Here is a 21,265-nt window from a genome sequence, read left to right as displayed (position 1 = left end):
GAGCGTGGCGCGCGCTGCCCCTCACTCCCGAGCCGTGCTGAGCCCGATGTGGAGCTGTTGTTAAAGGGTGCCCCCAGTCACCGGATCCCCCTGGTGACCTCAGCCCGCACCCCTCGGGACGTGGTGTGGGCGATCGCCCCAGCACCCGGCGTCACCGTCCAGGTGCAGCCCGCAGACCCGATGCGATGAGGGCAGCGCGTAGCCCCCTGCCTCCCCATCGCCCCCCGCACCCCCGACATGGTGTCTCCTCGTTTGCAACCAGTGACCTGGTGCACGTCACCCTGGCACGGGGGCCGCTTTCCTGTCCTGCCCTGGTCCCCATGACGCGGCACCTCCTCGCGATGGCCTAATCCTGGCTCCTCTCACCTGCCCGACCCCAAATCCCCACGTCCTTTCTTCCTGGGGACCCCTCGCCCCCTCTTCCTCCCAGACCCTCGGGGCATCTCCTTCGCAATGACCTGCGCCACGGAGACTTAGAGCGAGAGTGAATCGTACTTGAAAACACGTCCTTGCGTTTTTATTGTAAGGAATTGTGTCTGTTCGATAGTGGATGTTAGAGGTCTTCGGAGAAGCGCCAGGTCACGCAGCGGTACATGCTGTGTGCGCAGTGAAGTAGTTAACAGCATCGGCATTCGCAGCGTTACCTCCGGCAGCAACGTTTGCGTCCCTCGGCGGGAGCTCGGGGCTCCCAGTGGGACCCAAGGCCAACGTCCTCCTCCTCCAAGGAGACGGACGGGGAGGGACAACATGGAGAAAACCGCAGGTTTTCCTCGCCGGGGGTGATGAAGGCTTCGTGCCTCTCTCCCGAGGTGCGTAATGCCCTGCTGACGACGCAGTGAAGCCGGCCGTGCCCGTGCCATGGATGCCACAAATGTGTCCCTTGCTCCCACCTGAACCCAGCACTGTGGCTTCCCCCCCACCCTTCTCCTCGTGCCCAGCTCACGGGGTCTGGATGGGAGCCACGTTTCCAGCCCCAGGGACACCTTGCAGAGGAACCAGGCTCTTCCTTCACCTCCAAGATGAGGCTGCCCACCCCACCGAGGGCTTTCGCTCCTTCCCAAAAGGCTCTCCTCCCCCCGACACCCCGAAATGGAAGCCAAAGGGCGGCTCCTGCAAACCCCTCGCATCCAGACCGCGAGATTCTGGGGGGCGGCAAAGCCTCATCCCAAGGGTGAGAGAAGGGGCCTGGCTCCCCAGTGGGCCCGGCCCCATGGATGTGGGGTTGGGGGAAGCACGGGGACCCCGGGGATGCGAAGGGGAAGTTGGAGAAAGCTTCTGGTTTCCATCTGACTTGGAAGAGATGTGGTTTCCCCTGGGGTGAAACAGGTTGGAGGTTGGACAAGTGCCCACCAAATCTCTTTGGAGACCCCCAAGTTACTGAGACACAAAACCCGGGCATTCTGGCTGCTTTTGGCCACAGCCCTTGGAGCCAACAAGACCTTTTCCAGCTCAGCACCTGCCCCGGGAAGGGGACGGGAAGGACAGGGGGGACACAGAAAGCTCCAAGGAGCGGAACCGATGGAGCCCATCTCCTGGACCAGGAGGAGCCCACGCCTCGCACTGCCTCTGGGCCACTTGCGGCGTGGTGCTGGTGGTCTCCAGCTTGTAGCACAGGCCAGGGGGACCCCAGCTCACCTCCGTGGAGCCGCGTCGGCTCTTACCAAAGCTGCTCTCAGGATCTAAACCACCTTCCTGGAAGCTCCTGGGGCCCAGCGAAGAGGTGGTTGGTGACGGCCACAGGCTATGCCCAGCAGCCTCCTGCACTGAACATCTCAATAGATGGTTTAAATTGACGACTCCGATCTGACAATTTGCAAACTGGGGCTTTTTTTTTTTTCTTTTTTCTCTGGATTTGCCCCCAAAACCCCTGCCCTCCCCCCTCCCACTGGGGTGGGAACGGGGAGCCGCGGTGCTCAGCAGCTCCCGGCATCTCCGGGGGCTTTGGCGGTTCCCACCCTGGAAGCTCACCCCCCTTCGCACACCTACGGCACGAGGACAGCTCTCCTCCCAAATGGACACTGTTCGACAAGAACCACCAAGGATAAAATCAAGGCAGGGACTCGGGGGTCCACAGCGCTCCCTGTCCCCGTCCTGCAGACCGGGGACGTCACGGAGGGGACAACGAGAAGGTCCCAGCTCCTGGTGGGAGGCACGGGGCGAGCATTGGTGACGCAGAGGCCACCCGGGTGCCCGGAGCTCGTGCTGGAGCCTGGAGCTGATTTTATCCTTGGATGTCAAAAAATAAACCCAAAATGGAGAGAAACAAAGGAAAGAGCTACATTGACCCCAGCCCAACATCCCAACCGAGGGCCCAAAGCAAAGAGCAGCCACGAAACCAAAGCAAAGATCCAAAGGAAGAAGGAAAGTCGCTCACTCACTGGTTGGTCTGTGTTTCGCGCGAGCGCTGGTCGCAGGGATGGAGGTGCAAGCAAGCAAACGGGGCCGGGGCTTTCGCTGTTCGTAGTAATAACGTTTTGTACAAGTTCAAGAAGAAGCATCATGTCTCAGGCCGGTCGCTCTCCGCTCTCTGTCCTGCCATCCCTCTGTCCGTCCGTCTGTCTGCCCGTGCCGGGCGCGAGAGAAAATCTGTTGGGTTGAGTGGGGTTTGTGGTCTGGTTTCCGTTTCCATCGGGGTTTGCTGGCTCCATTTCTCACCCTCTCTCCGATGCCCCTAAATGAAATACTCCTTCTTGTCGTCGCCGCCGGCTTGGCCGCCCTCTGCGTTGATGATGGCTGTGTCGGCGTCCGGGGCGTCATCGGAGCCCTTGGCCTCGTGGGTCAGGTAGGTACCTGGGGGGGAGAGGGGACAGCGTCACGGCGGGGCCGTGCTGGCTGGGAAACGGAGGCGAGAGAAGTCCTTTGGGTTTGGCCTGAAATGGAAAAGTCGCTGGGCTTCCCCTGGGATAAACCCTGCCTGGGGACCGAGCCTCACCTGGGCTGCTCAGAGCAGCTCACGCCGCCGTCTCTAGGCAGAGGGTGGAAAAATTGCGCTTCCTTGCATGGCTCTGCCCCCCCCTGCACCCCCATCCCCGTTCCCCTGAGAGGTTTTCCTGCAAAAGGAGGCTGCAGCTCCGGGAGCCGAGGCGGCTGGGGCAGGGATGGGGGGGCTCTTACTCACACATCACCTCTGCTGGGCTTTGCCGCCGGCTGGATGTGACCGTCTCCCCGTGCCTTACGCATACACCTGCTGGGCGGATGAAAATCCAGGGATGGGGGGTTGGAAACGGTTCCAGGAGGAGGAGGAAGAGGAAGGTGGAAGGCTCAAGGGGGAGGGTGGGGAGGGGGATCAGGCACGGGGCAGTGGCACGGGCACTGCAGGGCTGCGGGTACCGAGAAGGAGAGATGGAGATGGGGAACGAAGCTGCCTCTGCCCGGTGCTGCCTAGCTCCACCGGGGCCAGCAAGGAGGTAGGGAACAGTCCCCAAATCCTCAGGGGGCTCCGTCGGCTGCGCTGGGTGTCTCCGGATGCGGGGCAGGGCTGCGGGACGGGCGCAGCCTCCCTTGGCCCCGGGCACCCCGGCGAGGTGGGAGCGCGCCCCGTACCTTTGTGCCTGATCAGGTAGTGTCCCAAAACGATGAGGAGGCTGAGCAGGAGGAAGACGATGACGGCCACCACTCCGCCGATGACCGCGTGGTACGTGCTGGAGGTCGACGGCACCGGGCTGGCGTCTGCCCAGGTGGCAGAGAGGGAGAAAGCAGAGAGAGAGAGGAGGGGATGCTGCGGTCCCTGCCGTGCGGCAGAGGCTGCGGCTCGCCCCGTGCATCGCCCCAGGCGGGCAGGGCCGCATCCAGCTCGACCCAGGTGCTGTGGAGGTAAAGAAGGGGCAGGAGCGGAGCCAGGGGGGAAGCAGCGAGGGGGAAGCAGCGGCCGTGGGTGTCGGGGAGCCCTGCAGGGGTGAGCACTGCCGTGGGGTGAGGGACGGCTGGGAGGGGACGGAGCCACGGAGCTCAGAGGTGATGCTCGTAAGGGACAGGGTGGAAAAAGCAACAGGGGAAGATGGAGAAAAGGGTGGGCGGCTCACACAGATGGCCTGCAGCTCACAACTGGCCACGCCAGACAGACAAACAGACGGGGGGGAAGCGGCTCTCCATGGGTGGGGATGTAAGAGGGATGCTGCGGGGTGCTTCGCCCCGCTGGAACGGGATGGGAGGAGGTGTTACAATGGGACCGGAGCCTGGTCGGGCACCTGGGATGTGGCACGGGTGTCCCTGGCCCAGGGCTGGGCCACCGTCCTCCTGCGGAGTGTCTCCGGCCGGGTCGGGGAGCAGCGGGTCCGTAAAGAGAGAGAAATGGAGCTTACGGTACCTTGGACGGGAGCTGGAGTGAAGGATGAGGCGGTGGCCATGGAAGAAGCATGAGAGATGGGCTGGGAAGGGCCCGGCGGAGGGGCTGGAGTGGAGTGAACGTGTGGGGTGGGGAGCTGGGGAAGATCTGGGGAGGACGACAAGAACACAGGGACACCAATCAACCCCCGGGAGGGTCAGGGCCCGTGGGGGGGGACCTCGGCTCCCCCCTGCCGTGGTGGGAGCCCATCTTTCTCCGCGGTTTCCTTCCACCACCCCATTCTTCTCCTGCCACCGTCCTCTGGGTCACAGTGGGGACACTTTCCCGTGTCCTACCTGCCAGCACCCCCGGTCACCCTGCGAGGGACCCCGCGGGACCCTCGTGCCCGGGGTCACCCAGCGCAAGGGGCCACCTCCACTCTCCCACGCGCGTCCTCGGGGACTTGGGTCACGTGGGGCGGCTGCTCCGGTGACGGTGCCCGAGACCCGCGTGGCTCTGGGGGAAAAAGAGGGGGGGATTTGGAAAGGGGGGAACCGAGCCCGGAGGTGGAGCTGGGCGTGGTGACACTGAGCGGGCTGGGGACATCGGTGGCCTCGTGGGTGGGTGCTGAGTGCCCTTGGGTGGGTGCAGGAGCCAGCTCCCCGTGCTGACCCCATACCCAGGGTGATGGGGCCACAAGGTGACCAAGCAGGGCCTGCCGAGGACAGACTGCACGCTGTGGGATGCTTGGGAGCTCCCCATGGGCAGGCAGCGGGTCTCAGGGGACACTGACCCCAGGGGTGATTGCTGCCGTGTGCTCCTGTCACCCACAGCCATTCGGAGGGGAAGGGGTTGAGGGTGCCCAGAACAAGAAAGGAGGGAAAGGGAAAAGGGATAAAGGGATGCAAAAAGGGAGAAAAAGGGAAAAAAAGGGAAAAGGGAAAAGGGAAAGGCTGGAACATGAAGGGTGCTGAAAGATGGGAAGTCCAAGGCTGGTGGAGAGCGGGGAGATGACAAGAGGAGGACGTAGAGGAGGAGGAAAACCCCCAAACCACGGCCAAAAGCAAAGGACAAGACTCCCATCGAGATGAGGGGCTGGGTGCTGAGCACAGCCAGGGGGAGCGCATGGCCCACAGGACACAGTGACAGCGAGCAGTGCGGCAGAGCACGTCCAGGGCAGGGGGAAGCAGCGAGGGGACAGTGGTGGCAAGGGGACGGGGGCTGCCCCTTCCCCTGCGAGGACAGGCTCTGGGGACACAGGATGCGAGGCAAGCCTGCAGCTCGGGGTAAGCCACGGGGTCGGTGTCCAGAATCTTGGGACGGGGCCACCAGCGCGCCCCGTGGCTCAGTGGGGTCGGTGCTGGCTGGAAACCTGCTTGGGCTCCCTGTGTTTTGCCGTCCCAGAGGCTCCAGATGGGTCCTGGAGACCCCGGTGCTCCCAGCACACCTCCTCCCCACCGCAGGGGACGGAGCTCAGCCACGTCCCTGCCTCAACCTCTCCCAGTCTGCTCCGTGCCCCCCCATCTGCTCTCTGCCCCCCCAGCCCCGTCCAGCAGCTCCGTGCGGTGCAGGGAAGGGCACAGCAGGGGCTGGATGAGGCCCCAGCAGCTGGGGATGCCCCCAGGCACCGTGGGCTTGCGCCCACCCCATGGCACGGAGCCGCTCTCCCACCACTCCCGGCACCCGTGCACGGCTCCACGGGGCTGTGGTACCAAGGCGGGCGATGCCGGGGGCTGCCCGTGGCCCCCCCAGACCCCTTACCGCTGACATCCAGGTTGTATTTGGCCACGACGCTGCCCATGGAGCTGGTGGCCGTGCAGACGTAGGTGCCGCTGTCGCTCTTGTTGAGGAAGGGGAAGATGAGGATGCTGTCGGAGCTGAGCTGCAGCGGCGCGTCGCTGCCCTCCTTCTCCCACAGGAACTCCTGGGGGCTGCGGGGCGGGAGGGGGTCAGGCACCTCCGTGGCCCCCACAGCATCCCGGGGGGGACTGGGGAATGCCCGTGGCGGGGGGGATTCACTGCTGTCCTCCGTGGGGTGCGTGGCATCGCAGATGTGAGCCCGCCCTGCTCTGACCCGACCCCCCCCAACCCCAGGGAGGGTTTTGGGGTGCACGGCAGGGGGAAGATGGGTGGGAACGAGCAGCGAGGGGGGGTCCTTACACAGGGTTGCCCTGCCCGTCGCACTGCAGCTGGAGCTTCTCGCCTTCCCGCGGGTACAGGGGGTGCGGCTCGATCTTCGCCGTCGGTTTGTCTGCAAAAGGAGCAGGGGGTGAGCGCCCTGCCCCGCGCCCCCAGCTCTGGGGGCCACCCCTCTGTGGCCCTGTCCCCTTCCCCACGTGGCCCTGTCCCCCTGCCAGCCCCGCGTGCCACGTACAGTGGACCTGCAGCTTCTGCGTGGTCGACCTCTCGGAGTTCTGCAGGGACTCGTGGTCCACCGTGCAGGTCACCTCGGCGTCGTTGTCCTCCTTGGTGACGCGGAACTCCACCCGACTGCTGACGGTGAAGGTCTTCCCGTTGGGGTCCTCCACCACCTCCGTGCCCTCGGCTGTGGGGACAGGGGACCATTGGAGGTGACGGTCACAGCGTCCCTGCAGAGGGACGGGGCTGGCACGTGTGTTGAGCAAGGGACGCCCTGTCCCCATCCCATCATTGGGAGCAGTGTGGGGTGCTGGTGTGGTCCAGCACCGGGCACATCCGCAGCCCCCAGTGTCCCATCTCTCCCCGCGGTGCCCCACCTGTCCCCGCGGTGCCCCCAGCTCCCCCAGCCCTCAGCACCCACCCTTCAGCTCCTTGTTGCCCTTCTTCCACCGCAGCTGGGCGGCGGGCTTGCTGCCAGAGGAGCGGCAGGTCAGCCGGGCTATCTTCTCCTCATCAATGGGCTGCTCGTGGCCGAAGATTTGGGGTTTCTGGGGGATTCCTGGGGGAGGAGGAAGGGAGAAAGTCAATGACCTCTTAGCTCTGTGCGTGCTGCTGTCCAGAGACGGATGCGTATGGAGAAACGCATCGATAGATGTGACGAGGATGGGTTAATGGGCTGGGACATGGGGTGGCAGGGATGACCGGTCACCCATTTGGTGTCCCGCACATGGGGCAGAGGCAGGGGGGAGGCTGGGAGCGAGCAGGGGGTACCAGCACGTACCCAGCACGGTGACAAGAGCCTTGGCGGTCCGCACGGGCATGGTGAAGATGGAGCAGGTGTACTCCCCCTCGTCCGACAGCACCACGTCGCTGATGCTGATGGTCAGCTCATTCGGCGTGGACCTCTCCAGCTGGATCCTGTTGTCCCGCAGGGCTGGGGGACAAGGGACAGCGGGGCAAGTGGCAGAGGCGCAGGGCCACCAGGCTCCTTCCCTGGCTCCTGTTTTAACCCGGCGGCACCACCTCCCTCTGCCCGACGTCCCCGTCCCGTCCCCGAGTCCCCGCGCGCACCTCGTTTCTCCCCGAAGTAGAGAGTCTGCTGGGCAGGGTTGGACCACTGCAGCGAGGAGTCGTCGGGGTCCTCCACCTGGCACTTGAGCACCACCGTGCCGCCGGCCACCACCGTCTCATCCGACGTCGTGGGCTGGCTCTCTGGGCGCAGAAAGGAGAGGTCAGCGGGGGCCCCCCCGGCATCGCCTCTCCCCCGGGGCACGCGAGCATCGCTGAGCGACCGAGAGAAGGGAGCGGGGGCCACGGCGCTGTCCCCAAAGCCCCGGGACATGCAGGGCTCCAGCACTCGGCTGACACCACGCACGGTCCCTGGGGGTGCTGGATGATGCTGAAGGGAGCTGGGGTGCCCCGGGAGGCTGCAGGAGAGCCTGGCACAGGCACGAGCACCAGCTGGAGCTGCCTCCACGCCCCATGCAACAGGATGCCCTGCTGCCTGTCCATCTCCAGCCCTGCCTCCAGCAAAAGCTGCTTTTTGAAGCAGGTCACCGTGTCCCTTGCTGGGGGTGCTGCTGCTCCCCGGTCCTCCCCATCCCTTCCACCTCCTCCCGGGATGCGTTTCCCTAGCGCGGACATCGCTGCGGAGCAGCCCAAGGGCAGAGAGGAGCACCGGGAGGATCAGATAACCCCCGGGTGCCCCAAGGACGGCTATTTTGGGAGAGCCGACGTGCCAGCGAGCCGAGCTGCCCCGCAGAGGAGGGGGACGCTGGGGACGCTCGCCCAGCCTGGAGGTCGCACGCAACAAGCAGCCCAACCCTGCTGCAGTTTGTACTGGATGCAGTTTCACAAAGCATCATCCTCCATCGCGGCACTCAAATTCTGGCAGGGATTCGGGCTCAGGACCCAAGCTGAGGGATCCTGCCCTGGGCACCCGCAGCACAGTCCTGATTTCATTTTCCTGCACGATGCCTGCTGTCAGGGAGAAGCTCCAGTTAGCAGAAGCCGCCTGTTTTGGGCTGAATTTCTCCATTTTCTGCCCAGAGTGATGAAGGAAAATATTTTCTCTTGCTGACATTGCAAATTCCCCAAGGCTATCGCAGGGAGCAGGAAGGAGCAGAGAGATTGGGGCTGGGAACGAGGACTCCAGGCTTCCCAGGCTCGTGCTGAACTCAAGGAAACTCCAGGCTAGAAAGCGTGTGAAACCCCACTCGTACCAGCCTGGGGCATGCAAGAATGAAAATCTCCCAGAGATGCATCAAATTTGGATTAAAAACGTTCCCAGGGTTCAAGATTCCTTCTCCAGCCCCAGGAAATTGCCGTCACCGACGCCTGTACTTCACGCTCGCTGTTCAAACTCCGCTCCTCTCCACTTGCTTGGGTGTAACAGCCAGCTGAAGAGCCTCTGCTTCCCATCTCCTTCCTCGCAGATATTTATAGGTGCTGACCGAGTCTTCCCCATCCTTGCCATGCGCTGGCCTGGGCTCCTGAGCTGTTAACTGTGACGGATGCTCCGCCCTGGTGCACCTCCAGCCTACTCGAGCGTGGTCCCCGTGCCTGTGCCACGGTCCCCACGCGTGCGGGCGGCTCTCCGGAGGGTCTGCGGGGCCTGATCCTGGGGATGGTGCCTGGTGAGTGGTGCCCGTGCCCCTGCCGTGGTGCACACTGGGTGCACGAAGACAGCCGGAGACTGAGAGCTGGGGACTGGGTGGATGTCTGTCGGCTTGTTTTAATTCGGTTAACGATGCTCTTGTGCTGCTACGACCGTAATTAGGGGATTAGGCTGCTCCAAGCCACTGTTGTCCAAACTCAGAGCGCTACCACTCCGCCGTGACTGAGGACAGGGCATAAAACCCACACAGGAGAGGACAGTCCCACAATCTCTTAATTAACGCAATTACCATCGCCTGCCACAGCGCTGGCCTCATTAAGGTATTAACGCAGGGAGAGGCTCAGCAGAGGATGGAGGCACTGGGTGTCTGCGGTGCCTCCAGCATGCGACGGCCCCGGGATCCTGGATCCCCCTGCCCAGCTCCAGCATCCATGGGTGGAGAGATCCCCCCGGGTCCTACCCCCCGACCTTGGGACCCCCGTCCTGACCACAGAAACCACCCCGGAGATTTCCTCCCCCTGCTTTGGCTCCATGCCCCGGTGGCATCAGGGATCTGTGCCACAGAGCCCCGACGTCCCTGACCCCACGGAGAGACCCCGGTGCCGCAGAGCCGCGCTGCCACGACCCAGATCCCCGCTCGCCTCCGTGCCCGACAGCTTGGCGGAGCAGATGGGCACGGCTGGGCTGCCTTGATTTAATTAAAACCCGCCGCGGCTGGAACCTGCCGGCCCTTGGCAGCACAGGGACACCGCCGCCACGGGACAGGGGAGCCACCGCGGGGAGCTTTGTCCCATCCTGCAATGGCACAGGGAGGGGACAAAGCAAGGTCCCTGACTCTCCTTACTCTGCTGTCCCTAGACATGAGCAAGGAGGGTTGGGGACCCTAGGAGGACACGAGGACCAAGGCTGCCATTCCAGGGAGGGGACACGGGGACACCGAGCACCGGGAGGACGCCTGGTGCACCGTGACTGCTCCAGCACTGTGCGGAGCATCCCCTGCACCAACAGCAGAGAGCGTTGGGTCCGTGTTGGCACCTGGATCCAACCAGCCCCCACGAGCATGGGGACAGTGCGGACAGGTGCCGGATGCTCCAGGAAGCATCCGTGCTCACCGTGCCAGTGCCCGCTGCCAGCACAGAGCCGCTGCCACCTGACAGCCTGGGCTGGTGCCGGCCCCTCGCCCTGGCACGGAGCATCCCTCGGCCATGCTGCCTTGGGCACCCCGAGCCCGGTGTGCTGTTTGGGGTTCCAAACTTGCTCTGTGGGGTTGGGGTGATGCACAGCCCCACACGGTGCTGTTGCAGCCAGCCCAGGCCCCCCGTGTCCCGCCTGGCCCTGCCACAAAGCAGCGCTCCCAGTGCTCCGGGCTCCTCTCCAGCATCTCCAGGAGGGGGAAGCAGATCCTCAGCTCCACAGCTCTGCATTTCCACCACCGCTCCCTCGCTGTCCGTCCCAGGCCCCTGCCCAACATCCCACAACGGCACGAGGTGCGCGAGCAAGCAGCGAGGGCTGCAAGCAGCCGGAGCGCCCGGGGCTGCCCCGCTGGGACCCTCCTGGAGGAGGTGGCCAGGCCCGGGGGAAGCGGGACAAAAACGATGCTCGGGCACCCCACAAAGCACCACGGGCACCTGGTTTTGGCTGGGAGCTGCTGCCTGCACTCATTCCAGATCCTGGCCGGCACAGGGAAATCAGAGGCACGCCACGCTCCAGAAAAATCAGTACTTCATTAATTAAACCTGTGCACTTTTGCAGGGGGCTGCAATCGGATTTATGAGGGGAAAAACAATATTCACGTCTCTCCTGGCTCCCCAAGCCAGCGGCAGGGCCTGCTCAGGCGCTCCCCAAAACCCTGGTGTCCTCATCCAGGCGCTCCCTCCTGGGGAAGGTCGCCTCCTCTCCAAGGAGCGTGTTTCGGTCCCACAGCCGGTGGAAGGGGAAGCTCCATCCCAAACCGCACTGCTGGCACCACCGGAGCCTCTCGAGAGCTTTGAGCCCGGTGGGTTTTCGGCGCGGCTCCGACATCTGCTGCGCGGGCTGATCCGGGCGGCGCGCGAATCCACAGTCTGGGCTGCCCAGAGCCCGACTTCAGGCTCCGCCACGCAAGCAGCTGCCTCGCTCCAGATTTTGTTAGGAGGGGGAAACCTGCTCCGGTTTCCATGCATCTGCTCGGCGCTGCGCTCCTCTTCCTCGCACGTCTGCGGAGGATGGGGGGTTTTTGTGCACAATCGACGCACCCCAGTCCCTCCGCGGTGCTCTCCTGCTGGCAGCGATGATCTGGCAGCACCGGGTCCCCTCCTACCCTGTGCCATTTGGGGTTTAATCTCCAGGTGACACGTCAACAGGAACACTCGCTGGGAGCAGAAGGAAACACGGCCCCAAGGAGCCTGCTTCCAACCCTGAGCAGGACCTAAACCAAGCCCCATGTCCCAGCGCCACATTTTGCCTGATTTCTCCGACCGCAGGCACACACAGGAGCAGTTTCCAGGAAGGGGCAAAGCAAGGGCAGAGCTCAGCTCTGTGTCACAGCCTGCTCTGAACCCTGGGACTTTGCTGGGCTTCTCCCGGTGCCTTCACCCACGGCACCCCGTGGATCATCCCCAGCATCCTGCAGCTCCGAGGGCACCGAGGTCCCACAGGGTCCTGGCTCCTGCTGTGGGGCACCAGGGGTCACCTCCCTGCCGGGGGTGGACAACAAGGGGGGGGAGCTGTCAGCCCTGCCTGCCACCTGACCAGGGCTGAGCAGCTGAAACGAGGCCAGCAATTAGCAACAAATCCAGGAGCAGCAGCTGAAGGGAACGGGTCCGAAGCTCTCGGCTGATGGGGTGGATGCTCCTCGCCTCCTCCTGGCTCAGTGCCCCTGCGCTGCACCTCGAGGGAGCATCCCCTGCTCCAGGGGGGGGGGTTTCTCCCCACCCCACACCCATCACTCTCCTGCTCGCCCCAGGGCCGAGTGAAGCCTCTGCAGAGCACTGGGACGGATCCAGCTGCTGTGGGGGCCGGGGAAGCCCTCCGATGGCAGCGGCAGCTCCCGCCTGCAGCGCTGGCAGCCACACAAAGGCAGGTGCCGCCGGTGCCTCTGCTCAACCGCGCTCGCGCCTTGCCGGCAGCTCGGCGATAGGCAGCGATGGGGGATCCCGACGCAGGGTACGGCGGCTGCTTCTCCTGCCGAGGCCACCTGCAGGCCCGTGGCCACCCCGCAAGGCCAGAGCTGGTCCCCTGGGTCATGAGCCAAGACCTCCCTGGGGCCCCAAAAGGTGCCCCTGGTGTGGATGTGGTCACGCAGCCACCGCAAGCCACAGCACCTCCTTGGAGTCCCCAAAAGGAGAAAGAGCCACAGGGGAACCAGGGAGGCTGGGAACCCTGGAAGCCAGCCCTCCTCCTCCCGTCAGCAGGCAGGGACCAGCTGGCCCCATCCCCTCATGTCTGGGGGGATCACGGGATGGGTGGGGAGGGACCTCCAGGCCCCCCTGCACCACACCAGGCTGCCCAGAGCCCCGTCCATCCTGGCCTCCGACACTTCCATGGCTGGGGCATCCTCCTCCTGCCCCAAAAGGACACCCTTGGTTCGTCCCCCTGCATCTCCCAGCCTTGGACCTCCCAAAATCTCGCCTCGCCTCCGGCAGGGGACCATCTCCGAGGGCTCTCGGCCCCTTGGACGGGGAGTGGCTGATCACTACTTTTCCGAGCGTGTTTTTTAGCTCCTACCCTAAGGCCAATCTCCACCATGAGTGTTGCCAAGGAAACGAGCTCTTTGCTTTGACAGTTCTGTTTTAAGGATCTCCTGCCTGCCCAGCGAGGTGTCTTCGAAATGGTTGCTTCAGATGCCCCGGCGGTTTGCTTGTTGCTTTGCAGGCATCCAAACACGCGCCCGGCTCTGCCCAGGCTGGCAGGAGAAATTGCTGCTGCCGGCTGTCCGAGGATTAAACACACAAGTTGTGCACGAGGGCATTTGTTACCTGGGAATAAGAAATAATTCCCTCTGTTCTGGGAAACCCTGGCGGCTCCGCTCCTTGCCCAGGGGCTGGCGTGCCTGCTGGTGGGCACCGCACATCGACGCCGCGTCCTGACTTCCCAGAAAGAGGAGGGAAAAGTCATTTTGGAAGAAAAAAATTAGGGTTGAACCCCACCAGTCCTTCACATGGCTGCAACAGATGCCGCGATGGATGCTCCGCTGTGGCCGGCTGCAGCAGGGAGCCCCCAGATCCCAAGGGATGCCCGAGGGTAACAGAGCTCCGAGCTTCAGCTGCGTGCCACCAGCTCCCCTCTGCCAATGCCCAGACTCTGCCTTTTGGAGGTGAAGCCCCCAGAGTCATGGGGAGAGAAAAAAAAGCCCAAAGTGGTGAGATGTGGAGCGGCAGAGCGGAGCCCCCCGGGGGAGCCCCAAGATGCTGACCTGTAAGGGCAGAGGCAAGCCAACAGCACCGCACAGATGCCACAGAGCACATCCTGCCTCTGGAAAACAGCTCCCCAGGGCACACGGGGCAGCAACATCCCATCAATTCCTCTGTTCCGGCCCGATCAGTGCTCTGCTTGCTGCTGAAGATCAGCAAAGGCTTCCCAGGGCGTGCAGCGGCCACAAGTCAGGGCCCCATCAATAGCAACGGGGCAGCACGGCACCTCGGGAGCCTCGAGCGACAGCAACTGGCTGGAAAAACTGATGCTGCGCACCGGGGCTCGCCTGTAAACAGGCTGAGCTGGAAATAAAGAGGCTGAGCTGGAAATAAAGAGGCTGAGGAACCGCATCTGGGGATGGAGCCACACACCCAGGCACCACGCGGGGATTCAGGTGCCCAGGTCGCTGCCCCAGCTTGGTGTGGGATGCCCCGGGGGGCTCAGCAGCCGCGGTGGCTGCCGCCGGTCCCGCGGCCTCGCCGCATTACAGCGGAGGCCAAGTGTGGCGCTGCGCAGGTGACCGGAATGGTTAAACATCTTCCTGCCCAGCCTTCGGCGCCTGTCTCCGCTTCTCCGCCTTCCTCCGCTGTTATTTATGCTCGCGGCGCGGAGCCTCGCCTGGCTCCTGGCACCGAGGATGCTCAAATCCAACCTAAACCGCCCTTTCTGTGCCTGGCTCCTCCGCCCTTCCAGCAGAGCATGGCGAGAGGCTGGGACAGCACCGGGAGCTCGTCCCCAGCAGGATGGAGCCCCAGCTCTGTCCGTGTGTGTCGGTACCGTGCCGGCGGCTCCGCTGCCGCACCGTTTTGCACCCGCGCGCCCAACTGGGAGCGGAGGGGAGAGAACTGGACCAGATGGTTCAAGCTGAGCTGCCCCAGTAATCCGGGCAGGATCGGGTACATCTGCCTGCGTGGGTGTCACCGTGCTGGCATCCCCTCCAAAGGCCCACCGAGGCACCGAGGGTATGATTCAATCTGCGCCCTGCCGCGGCTGCGAGAGGATCCCCAGGATGGGGCTGGGCACGGGGGTACCACGGCACCTGCCTGCACATGGGGCACGGCACTTCCCCAGAGGCATGAGCAGACCGGGCTCTACAGCAGCAAACACCAGGAGAACAAGCCTGGTGGCACGCAAACGGAGCCCACCAAGCGCCAAGACCGCCACGCCACCTTGGGCACGCGCTCAGGTTCTGCAGCCCCTCCTCGCTCAGGCTGCTGCTCCCCTGGCGAGTCCCCGAATGGCACCTTGGCTCGGGGTAAAACTAGGTTAAAACCGACCTAGTGAAAACAAACAAAAATGTTAGCTTTCCTGCAGATTCCTCCATCTGGCGGCGTGCCGGGCCGTGCCAGCTCCGGGGCGAGCACCCAGATGTAGCCGCCCCCGGTCCCTCCGGCAGCTCTGGCAGCCCTGGGGAGGCACAAAAGCAGAGCAGGGGGAGGCAGCGGCTTGCAGGCAGGGGACCACACACGGGGGGTGTCCTGGACATACCGGCGCTTCCCTCCGTCCCCTTCCAAAGGGGTGCCTGGGTTTGCGATGGAGGCACATCTTGCTTGGGCAGCAGTACCCTGGGGTTGTTGGGATGCTTCCCCAACCCTACACGAACGCCCCCTGGCTCCGTGCTGCTCCGTGCCAAACCCGAGGAATTCTTGGGATCGGTTCCCGCCCGCGCCAGCACGTCCCCTCGCTGTCTGGGTATGCCCAGGGCAGCTCTGTGGGACTTATCCCAGGCATTGTCTTCAAATCCAACCTGGGTTGAGCCTGCCATGCCGTGCCAGGGCGCTGAGCGGCGGCTTTTCCGCCCCAGCTCCCCTCCGCTCGGATGCTCCGTTTCGGCCGATTTCACTGATCCCTGGCCACGGTGCCAGGGCTGCTCGCCTTCCCCCAACAGGCAGCTGGTGGGAGCCCCCCGAAAGGGGGCTGCAGGGGTACGGAGGGGTCACACTCGCCCCCCTCGTGCCATGCCAGGGCCGTCACCGCTTGCTCTGCCCCAGTTCCGAGGCCTCGTGCTGGGAGCGGACGGGGAGCCCTGGTGGCACTGCACGTGGGTTGGGTACAGGCATGGCCCCACACAGCAAAAAGGGGATTACATTATCTCTGACAGCTCCTGAGGGACATGGAGCTCTTGGCAGCCACCTTGGGGACAGGAACCAGCCCCCAGCCGTCCCCTCGCCCAGCCACAGGCTCCCGGTGCCACTGGGGGTCCCACGCAGGGTCCCACTGCTGCAGGTGCCATTTGTGGTCCCACCTCCGTGCCCAGCGTCCCCCTGACACCTGCAGGAGCCCTCCCGTGAGCTGGGGAAGGGCGAGCGGTGCCGCTGTCCCCGAAGCTCCCCCGAGGTGACCCACGGCCACCACCCAGCCTCAAAATGCTGCTTCCAGCCGGGCAGGGGGCGCATCTTACAGCAGGACACCAGCTGGGAGCACGGAGAGAGCCCCTCCAGCGTGCCCTGGCCAAGCAGCCCTCTCCAAAAGGATGGTGCCACCCTTCCTGATGGGGACAGGGTCCCAAAGCCCCCCAGACCCTAAATACTGAGGGGTTTCTAGTGGCAGGGGAACGGGCACAGGACAAGTGACAGGGGGAACGGGCACAGGACAAGTGGAACGGCTTTCCGGTAGGGGGACAAGGGACGCGAGCCCTGCTCCGTGCTGCGCCCCACGGGACAGCTCTCCTCGTGCCACCACCAACGGTTTGGTGCACAAGAGTGAGGGGGCGCCGAGGAGAAACAGCCCCGGGGAGCTCGGTTTTTGCCGTTATTGGAACGCCAAGGCTTCCCTGGGAGCAGAGCAGGGCGCAGCTCAAACAAAAGGCTCCCACAAGCTCCGGGGGAGCGGAATACCGCGGGGGGAGCGATCCTCGCGGCGCGGCCGACCACGCAACGCAGCCCAAACACTGAGCAATGTGCCGACGGCAGCACGGGCTCCGGCCAAGCCCACGACGACCGCCGCCGGGCAGAGCGCCAGCTCCGCCCGACGGCCCCGAAATCTCCCCCTCCCAAGCCCACGCGGGGAGGCGCGAGGCTGCGGCGCCGCCGGGTCGGTGGCGGCTCCTCCAGCACCTTCCAGCACCGCGCTCGGCTCTGCCGGGGGCGCCCTGGGGTCCCCTGGGCTTTCCACGGCAGGCTGCCGGAGAGCCCGGGGAACAAATCCTGCAGCATCACCGCGCCCTCGGACGTGCAAATCAGGACCCCAGCCACCAGCACCGCTCCCCCCACTGGGGCTCTTGCTCGGCCCACAGCCACCCCCGGCCCCAAACAGTCGCGGTTTGGGTTTCCTGCGGGAGCCGGGGGGGCCACAACCTGCCAGGAAAACAGAGCCACGAAACCCCCCCCCCCCCCCCGCCCCCAGGGTGATGCTGCGTGTGACAGCTGCCATCCTCCAAGCCACCGGGGGGGGGGGGGGGTGGGGGGGTCCGCTGCTTGCAGGGTGCAGGTGCCCCCCCGGGCACCCCCCCTCCCCTAAAAGCCACCTCCCCAAAAACACACGGACACCGAGCGCCTCCAGAAGGGAACCGGGGGGTTGATGGAGGATTTTCAGCTCCGCACGGCGATTTTAGGGAAAAAAAAAAGAAATCCAAAAAAACCCAAAGCGCAACCATTTACGAGCCCCCCCCCCCCCAAATGATATTTGCTTTGCGGCACTTCATTAAAGGCCCACGCCCGGCCACGCAGCACAGCGCGGGTAAACACCCTTTGTCTGGAGGGCTCGGAGGGAGCTGCGTGCCCCCGCAGAGCAAAACACGCTGGGGATTTATGGGATGCTCGGGGATTTTTGGATGCTCGGATGCCATCAGACGCCTGCCGAGCCTTTGGGGCTGTGCCAGCGGGTCCCACCCCCCCGCCGCCAAGACCCCACCCCCCCCCCCCCCCTCGGCGGGTGGGGGGCAGCAGGGCAGGCTGAGCCATCCGAACGGGCCGCGCCCGGCCAACGACCCCAAGACCACAAATGGGGATGGGGAGGATGGGATGAGGGTTTTTCTGGGGAGTCTCAAAATCTCGGTGTGGGCCCCCACCCAAACCCCCCCCCCCCCCCCCCCCCCCCCCCCCCCCCCCCCCCCCCCCCCCCCCCCCCCCCCCCCCCCCCCCCCCCCCCCCCCCCCCCCCCCCCCCCCCCCCCCCCCCCCCCCCCCCCCCCCCCCCCCCCCCCCCCCCCCCCCCCCCCCCCCCCCCCCCCCCCCCCCCCCCCCCACCCCACCCCCACCCCCCCCCCCCAGAGAGACCCCCCTCTTCCCTTCTTTCTCCCCCGACAGGACCCCCACCCCCCCCCCTGCCCACCCCCCCCCGCGACCCCCCCACCACCCCCCTTCCAACCCCCCCCCCACACCACCCAGCCGACCCCACCGCGCCACTGCCCACCCCCCCCCCCCCCAGCAACACACTTGCCCCCCCCTCCCCGAACCACACACCACCCCACACCCCCCCCCCCCCCCGCACCCCTGTCACACCCCCCCAGTACGCAGGAGACACCCCACCCGCGTTGTCCCCACCCCACCACACCACCCCCCCCACCCCCCACACAACACCCCCCTCCACCCCCACCCCCACCCACCCACCACCCCAACCCCCACCCCCACCCCCAAACACACACACCCCCCCCCCCCCCGCCCCCCCCCCCCCCCCCACCCCCCCTCACCATCCACGGGGCACCCCCACGGGCACCACCCCCCACCCCAGTGGGGGCCATCCCAATAGGCGAGGTCCGCCCCCACACCCCACACACACCCCACACCACCGGTCCACCACCCCAAAGGGTCTGTCCCCCATACCCCCACCCCCCCCCACCCCCCCCCCACACCACCCCCCCCCGACCCACCCCCCGCGCCCCCCCCCCCCCCCCCAACACCACAGGGGTGCTCACCCCGTCAAATTCCCAACACGCATGGGCCTCAGTCCCCCTCCCCCCCCGGGGGTTGCCACCCCCGCCCCCCCCCCCCCCCCCCCCGCCCCCCCCCCAAAATTGCGCCCTGCCCCCCCCCATGCCCCCCATGCCCCCCCCCCACCCCCCCCCCCCCGCCCCCAATCATCCCCCCCACCCCCTCGGTCCTCCTCCCCCCCCCTGAGGGTCAATGCCGGCCGTCCCCCCCCCCCCCCCCCCCTGTGCCATACCCCCCGGGCTCCCCGCCGCCGGGGCCGTCCCCCCCCCCCCCCCCCCCCCCCCCCGCCCCCGGGCGGGTGCGAGGCGGCGGGGACAGAGAAGGGGATGAGGGATGGGAGGGGGCCACACACGGGGGGCGACACGGCCTGCGTCCAGCACCCGGCGCCTCCGTGTCCTTGCGCCCCGCCGCCGCCGCCGCCGCCGCCTCCCGGGGCCGCGGGCTCCCGCTTTCGCTCGCCCGGGGCCGGGGCGGCCCCCGAGCAGGGCCGGCGGCGGGGAGGCGGGGGCGGGGCCCGGGCGGCTGCACCTGCCGGGCACCTGCCTTGCGCCCTGACTCCCCATAACGGCGGTGCGCCGCCGTACCGGCTCCCCCGTTAAAGCCCCGTTACCCCCCCCGTTCCCGCCCCATTTCCCCCCAGCGCCCTCACCCACCGCCGTGCCGCCGTTATCGCCTCTTGGGATGTGCGGGAGGAGAGAAGGGTGGAGGGGGGGCTCGTTACCCCACCCCTCCCCCGCTCCGTCTCCCTCCCCGTTTCCCTCCCCCCCGGTCCCGACCGGCGTCACGCCGCCCGCTCACCGTCCCGAGGAGAGGTTCCCCTTGGCGGCGCCGAGGAGGAGCGAGGAGGAGCTGCAGGAGGAGAGCGCTGAGGGCGGCATGGTGGCAACCGGGGCCGAACCGGGGGCGAACGGAGCCGAAGCCGTGTGCCTGCGAGCGGGGGGGAGGGGGTGTGGGGGGTGGGGGGCGGGCGGCGCACGGCTCCGGGTCCCTCGTCGCCGCTCGTCCCGGTCTTGAGCCGGCGGTGGCGGCCAGCGGCGGGATTAAATAGAGGCGCGAGGGAGGAGACCATTCGCGCCGCGCCGGCGGCGGGAGGGGGGGGAAGAGTGGGAGGGTGGGGGCCCGCGCCGTGTGCCCCGCCCCCATCTGTCCCCGGGGTAAACATTCCCGCGCCCGGCCCGCCGGTTCGCACCCCCGCCCCCCCGCCCCCCCCGCGTGCTGTAGTGCGGATCCGCGTGAGGGGCTCCCCCCTCGGGAGGCAGCGTGTGTCAGAGGGGGCTGAGGAGGGGGATCGTCGGTGATGGGGGGGGGGGGCACGGTGGGGTGGGGGGGCTGTCACACCGTCGCCTGGTACGGATTGGGTGGGGGGGGCCCTGGTACGGGGGTTGCCCGACTCTGAGGTGGTCTGGGGCTTTGGGGTGTCCTGGCTGAGGGGGCTGGTGCCCTGGAGGTTCCCTCGGCTAAGGGGGTCCCGGGCTGGTGGGTCCTGGCTGGGGGGGGTCTGGGTCTGGGGGTCCTGAGCTGAGGGGTCTGGGTCTGAGGGGTCTGGGCCTGGGGATATCCTGGCCCCAGTGTGAGGGGGCCAGGTCTGAGGTGGTCCTGGGTTGATCCTGGGGTGGGGGGGCTCTGATCTGAGGGCGGTCTCTGGGCTTAGGGGTCCTGGGTTGTGGGGGGTCGCAGTCCAGGCTGAGGTAGACCCCGGGCTGGGGAGGTGTGGATCGCGGCACCCAGTGTGAGGGGGTCCCCGTCTGAGGGGGTCCTGGGTCAATGTGGGGGATGTGGGTCCCTGCCTGAGGTGGGGGAGCATCTGGTCTGAGGGGGGTCCTGGAGCTGGTCCTGGTCCTGAGGGGGTCCTGGACCTGGTCCTGGTCTGAGGGGGTCCCCTGTTAGAGGGATCCGGGCCCAAGGAAGATTTGGGTCCCTGCCTGGGGTGGGGGGATCCAGTCTGAGGAGAGCCCAGGTTTGAAGGGGGTCCTGGCTTGAGGGGGGTCCCAGTCTGAGGGGGGTCCCGGTCCCTGTTCCCGGCCCTGCTCCGTGGCACAGCCCCTTGTCCCCCAATCTCTTGGAGCCTCACCCAACCCCGAGCGGGGCCCTCCCGGACCTGGGGGTCCCCCCAGAGGCTTGTGGGGCTCCCCCAGGGCCTGGCCTGGGACTCCACCAAGGTGCCCAGGGCTGGTCACAGCCCCCGGCTGCCCCTCCACGGCGCTGCCCCCGTGGGATCCACGACCACCCAGGGCTGAGGGGTCCCCAGGGCGATGGCTCTGGGGGGGGTGGCTCTGGGGCTGGTGGACCCTCAAGGGGGACGTGCAGCCATCACTGACCTTTTCTCTGGGAAATCTTGGTAAATACGTCAGCTTTGGGGTGGAGAAATCTCTTGTGCTCCCTCTTGGGGGATTTGGGGTCTGGGAGGGATGTGGTAGAGCCCCGAGGCTGGAGCAACGGGCACGGGACGCAGGGTTTGTGCTGCCTGGGGTCGTTCTCCTTCATGCACGGCATCTGGGGTTTGCACAGCAGCTCCTGTCCCTCGTGCAGCCGAAGGCTTTGGGGCTTTCCTCCCGGTGCCACGGCCAGCCGGTTTGGGAATGGACAAGGCGAACGGCATGCTGCGTGATCGCTGCGGGACGGTCTTGGTGCTTCACGGGGCCAGGAGGACGACAGCTGAAGTGGTGGGTGAGCCATGCCCCATGCCCAAAAATCAGGGCGGCAGAGCCCACCTCAGGTCCCCAGGGCTGAGGATTCTGCTCTGTTCTCTGCAGTAGCCCACTGA

At 66.2% G+C, this 21,265-nt stretch overlaps 1 protein-coding gene across 1 annotated transcript; it reads right to left on the bottom strand.

Moving 5' to 3' along the window:
- Positions 1 to 2,671: 2,671 nt before the first annotated feature.
- CADM3 (cell adhesion molecule 3) lies at positions 2,672 to 19,379 on the bottom strand. The gene is made up of 12 exons (XM_050715835.1): positions 19,300 to 19,379; positions 10,444 to 10,498; positions 7,694 to 7,826; positions 7,404 to 7,556; positions 7,044 to 7,181; positions 6,639 to 6,809; positions 6,425 to 6,515; positions 6,026 to 6,195; positions 4,307 to 4,432; positions 3,544 to 3,669; positions 3,119 to 3,184; positions 2,672 to 2,790 (listed from the first exon to the last, which is right to left on the bottom strand). Exons 1-12 carry the CDS (start codon positions 19,377 to 19,379, stop codon positions 2,672 to 2,674), a joined length of 1,428 nt encoding a protein of 475 aa, XP_050571792.1.
- Positions 19,380 to 21,265: the final 1,886 nt, after the last annotated feature.

The sequence above is a fragment of the Cygnus atratus genome, chromosome 28, assembly GCF_013377495.2.
Source record: "Cygnus atratus isolate AKBS03 ecotype Queensland, Australia chromosome 28, CAtr_DNAZoo_HiC_assembly, whole genome shotgun sequence".
Classification (NCBI taxonomy): Eukaryota; Metazoa; Chordata; class Aves; order Anseriformes; family Anatidae; genus Cygnus; species Cygnus atratus.
This window is presented reverse-complemented; position numbering and strand designations above follow the sequence as displayed.